The sequence below is a fragment of the Berghia stephanieae genome, chromosome 10, assembly GCF_034508935.2.
Source record: "Berghia stephanieae isolate SIO BIC M18660-M18661 chromosome 10, UCSD_Bste_1.3, whole genome shotgun sequence".
NCBI lineage: Eukaryota > Metazoa > Mollusca > Gastropoda > Nudibranchia > Aeolidiidae > Berghia > Berghia stephanieae.
The window spans coordinates 14,571,708-14,577,106 of NC_088369.1; the positions used below are offsets into that span (position 1 = coordinate 14,571,708).

The following is a 5,399-nucleotide window of genomic DNA, read 5'->3' on the forward strand; positions in this document are numbered from 1 at the left end:
ATGATTAACAAGGAAGAAAATATCATCTCCCAAAACAATAACTATGCATTTGACTGTTTCCCTCCCAGCTAGGTCTCCGGCCAGGGCCAGGACAAAACCAAGTAATCTCATTCCAAGACAAAGACAGAAAGCATGTTGGAAAACAGATATAAGGGGATAGAAGACACAGTATGTACCCCCCTGAACAATGCATGCGCAAACATACACACACACACAAACTTGTTGACTGGATGGAATTTTTTCATGAGAGTATTGTGTGATATAATTAATGGTTGATATTACAACAGATAACCTCTCCCTCATTCACACAGACTGTACATACATTCCATTACAACACATACTGATAACAAGCAGATCATGTTGACGATATGACCACTCACATTCCAATCTGAATAAAAACAAAATAAATAAACAAACAAACAAACAAACAAACAAACAAAAATAATAAAACTTGAACCAACCTAAAAATCAATTATTTCCATCTTCGTCTAGACAAATTATCACTTACTTATAAATGCTTCAATTTGGTCATAAATGCTGCTCTATTAAAATGTAGTTAAATCAAAATTTTGCCAAATACAGTTAAAAACATTTTCACCACTTTGTCAAATAGCTATATCAAAATTTATCCAAATACAGTTAAAAATATTTTCACCACTTTGTAAAATAACTAAATTAAAATTTAGCCAAATTCAATTTAAAACATCTTCATCACTTTGTAAAAATCTGAATATAGCCAAATAAATCTCTCTACCCAATCTACCAGACTTCGGAAAATAAACAAAAAAAAACCCAAAAAAACCCAGAAATTTGTAACACTGACTAAATTGGTAGAAATAACATTTCTGAACAATTTGTAATGACATAATTCTATATATAATCACCGGGTGGCGCAAATGAGCCATACCATACCACATCTCATTCATAAAACATTCATAAAGAATTACTTAGGGTGTATGGCAAATGAGCCATACCACATCTCATTCACAAAACATTCATAAAGAATTACTTAGGGTAGGGCAAATGAGCCATACCACATCTCATTCACAAAACATTCATAAAGAATTACTCAGGGTATGGCAAATGAGCCATACCACATCTCATTCACAAAACATTCATCCAAAATTACTATGGGTTGGGCAAATGAGCCACACTGCATCTCATTAACAAAACATTAATCTAAAGTTACTCAGCCAATACAAAAATACCATCTCTAACACAACACATAGTAACACGTACACAATCCCAAACACAATCGTGCCATGTTACACTGGCTTCTTCTTAGTCTTACTAGGATACCACTCTAAAGCTTTTTCCTCAGCGTCTTGCGTCGACTCGTCCTCAAACAACTCCACATCGTCCCTGCGTTTCTCTTTCTCCATGTTCCTGATGTGGTCGAAATACTCGTCCACAGTGTAGCCTAACAACTTCTCCATCGTTTTCACCCGCTGCAGAAACAAATCTTTGGCAAACTGGTAAACGTAAATATCCAGACGGTTGGTCTCAATGACCTTTGCCCTCATCTCATCAGTCACGGCGATGCGGTTTACATGGGTCCGTCTCCTTTGTTCAAAGTTTACGATGAAATTAATTCCAAACGTCCTTTCAAACAGGAACTGCGTGGCACGCTGATACTCCAAGAGCCCGAGGAACGCCAGGCTGAGAAGATTGTCCTTGGCACTCTGCAGTAAAGTGTTTTCCACTTCCCGTGGATCAAGGTCACTGCTGTTGTAGCAGTTGACCTTTGAGAGGTCGGCCAACATGCGAGTGATTCTGTTAAATGCCAAGTTATGTCTGAGGGAAAAAGAGGTACAGTTAATATGATTTAATGCGACAGTTTGATGTGAATGGAACAGTTTAAGCAAATTAAGCACTGCCATCTTTTAATTCAAATTGAAAAACAAATAGAAAATTGAATAAATAAATAAATAAAATAACATTTGTAAAAATATTCCATGGAGGCAGCACGCTCGATTCCTTTTTTATATTTCCAGCAGGCAATGTAAAAAAAAAAAACCCAAACAATTTCATATGCATACAGTACAAGATGCCCTTTGGGTACCCCTTTTGTAATAACACTCCTACTTACAATTACAATATCTTCCATTGGCTATAGCAGTTAGAGGGTTGGGGGGGGGGGGGGGGGCATTATGTTTCGAGTGCCTCACCCAGGAATACAACAAATTCTCGGGTCAGTGTTTTCCAATCACTGTCACCTATTCAACCACTGACCACACTCAAAGATACTTGAAAATATTAAATTAAGAGGACAAGACACTGTGTCCTGAGCATATATATATTTTTCATATTAATTTCACAAACAACAACCCATTATTTCGTTTCTATAGATCTGCCGTCTTAAGGAAAAAGATTGAATGTTTACTTGTAATAAGTGGCCACATACAGTCTTTTTCCTTAAGAATGGAAGAAATGCATGATGCAATAGCTGATTGGATGCCGTGAGTTTTAAGGAAATGAATGAATCAGATGAGCAACTCGCAGGAGGGTAGGAATATATAATACCAATCAACAACTCAAACACATGATTTGGTGTGGCTGGCTGTCTCATCTGTCAAGCAATGTTTAGCATGATCAGTGACTGGATGAGTGACAGTGATTGTGGAAAACTCTGATCCCTACCAACATTGTGTCCTCGTCAATTTCGCGTTCATTACCCAACTCTACTCGGGTAAGAATGGGTACTTGGCTACAGGCAGTGATGGTTATTGTAAGACTAAGAGCGTTAGTAGTAACAGTAACAGGCAACTGGTACTGTGTCACATATCATTTGCGCATTAACAAAAGAAACAAAATGCTTATCGAAATGGGTAACTCACTGATTGATTAGCAAACGTGCGAGTCCCGTCCGACTCGTTTCTATTTAGGCAATTTTTAAAAATCTTTTCATCTCCTGATAAGAAAACAGAGTATGTACATTTAACAACTGGACAAGACATGCAGCCTGTTGAGTGCTGGTACCATTTTGACTATTAGAGAAAGACAACCCTGTGTTTACATATCATATTAGGGGGATATCCTAACCTTTTCAGTCTACTTTAGGTATTCTTTTGAAAACACACAAATGAAAAAAAAATATTTTAAAAATGAACAAATATAGTATTTCCACGGATCAACCATGGTCAATGAGCTTCACAATGTTTCATTCAATCAATCCCCCAGCTAACCATACTGAACCATATTTCCATGTCATGCTGTTCCAGTTGCTTGTTATGTGTCATTTTTGTACTACCAACACTCTTACAATATCCGTCACTGCCTGCTGCCATGTACTCATTCACACATGAGTCAAGTGGAGTAATGTGTGTAAAGTGTAAATAAAAAACAAAAAAACATTGGAACCAGAATTTTCCATGGTCAACCATCAAACCACGGATCACGCTGCTTAACATTATGACAAGACGAGACATTGTACTGTACCGTGAGCTGCAGAGAGGCCAATATACCACCACTTACTTGCAGGAGACAAACTCCTCAAAGGACACGCCTTTCCAATTGTCTGTGGTGTAACAAAAGGGTACTTCCTCAATTGTGGCACTCCGACCATTGCAGTGTAGCCTCACCCCACGCCACGTGGCACCCCGCTGCACATGCTGCCATTCACTCAAGAACCGATCCACGGGGTTCCGCATAAAGCTGATGAAATGATACCTGTGATGGGAGACAACAAGCACAGAGAATGACACAGTATTACAATGACAACATCCAACATCATCATTCCTACCACCACTACTACAATCATCACCTTTTATACAAAAAAACAAACAAAAAAACAAACAAAAAAACAAAAAACAACACTAAACGCAAAAATAGACGATAGAAGTAGAAGGTGAAATTCATCTCTGAATGATCGCATATTTTTAAAGGCCTGAGTTCCTTGCAGCCAATTTTGATTTCAAAAGTGGCCAAATAAAACTTCAGAGCTGCCAACCCCCTCTGATTAGAATGTGTACAATGGGACCTCAAAATGGGGAGATTTCATAAAAATGGGTACAATCCTGAAATCGACAGAAACTTAACCATTGTGAAAGTAAGAGGAAGGTATACTTTCATAAAGTCACACCGAACAAGCTCAATTGCAGCAACAATGATGTTCCCAAGACTATAATCCAATCCTTTAAGAATTCTACCTCCCAGCATGAATATCATAATTGGTCAAAAAAGATATGAATATCCACTTGGTCACCAAAATTTCTCAATAGGCAAGAGTAATAATATGAATTACAACTAAAGAAAACTGAAGTGACTCTGCGCACACTGAAAATGGGTACAATCTTGGGGGAAATGCGTACAAGCATACAATCGCTGAAAATGCGTACAATACCGCAATTTTTGCAGTAGGTTGGCAGCTCTGAAACTTCATAAAACACTACTACTTGTGACCCCCTTGAAAACCACAATAATTTTGATAAACAAAAAAAATATCGACTAGACTTGGAATAAATATTGCTACTGAACCCCCCCCCCCCCTCTAAACAGATTTAATGTAGTCCAAGCCAGTATTGGGGATGCTGCTTATTGCTACTGAACCCCCCCCCCCCTAAACAGATTTAATACAGTCCAAGCCAGTATTGGGGATGCTGCTTATTGGGACAGCCGCTGTAGTGGAACGATTCCTTGGGAACAGAATTTTTTCTATATAAACCCTTTCCAATTCCCAGCTGCTTAATTGGAATTACAGCACGCTGCCTAACGGCAATGGGGACCAAATTTGACAATGACTGTCTCCATACAAAAGTTTTTTTCGTTGTCTTCAATCATTTAAAACGATGGTTCATAAAATGCAAATTAGTCTAACGGGACAGTCAACCTGTTGTGTTATTGTACCGTTCAATATAGAGGTGTGAACAATAGAATTTACCTGAATCGCCTGTTAGAGTTAGTGTCTATCGCGATAGTTAATTGTGGTTGAACTGTTCACCATAGTCATCAGAGAGATGTGAACAATAGAGTTTACCCGTATTCCTTGTCAGTATCGTTGACTACCTTGTCAAATTCATGGTCATGTGGTCAATGGCCACGATGCTAGGTTTTCAGGAAACTGATCAATGGTGTGATGGGAAATGAGTGATGGCTTTGTTTGTTCAAGTTCAAGGCTGTCACCACCTAGTGGTTTGTTTGTTCAAATTCAATGAGGTGAATGGGCAGACAATGCATTCTTATTCTGATGCTTAGTTATGCAATGTTTATGGGTGGCATTGTTTTGTGCAGTAAAATTGTCTCTCATTGTTAGAGGTAGATTGATTAAGGTGTCACAAGTCCGGATAAAAATAGAATGGTCTTCGACTTCTATGGTAAATCTGAAGAAAAAAAATTGCTCAATTTCATGGCCACATCTAATTGGGATGATTTGTCGGAAACCAGGAAGTCCCAATAAACTG

The 5,399-nt window shown here is 38.2% G+C and overlaps 1 protein-coding gene across 1 annotated transcript in view; it reads right to left on the reverse strand.

The window, feature by feature from the left end:
* Positions 1-591: 591 nt before the first annotated feature.
* LOC144980700 (heparan-sulfate 6-O-sulfotransferase 2-like) overlaps positions 592-5,399 on the reverse strand; it is a 5,875-nt gene continuing 1,067 nt past the window's right edge. Inside the window, exons 2-3 of the mRNA XM_078928415.1 lie at positions 3,475-3,669; positions 592-1,794 (exon numbers count right to left, since the gene is read on the reverse strand). Of these exons, the coding sequence (XP_078784541.1) occupies positions 1,266-1,794; positions 3,475-3,669 (724 nt within the window). The 3' untranslated portion in view covers positions 592-1,265. The remainder of the gene's footprint in view (positions 1,795-3,474; positions 3,670-5,399) is intronic.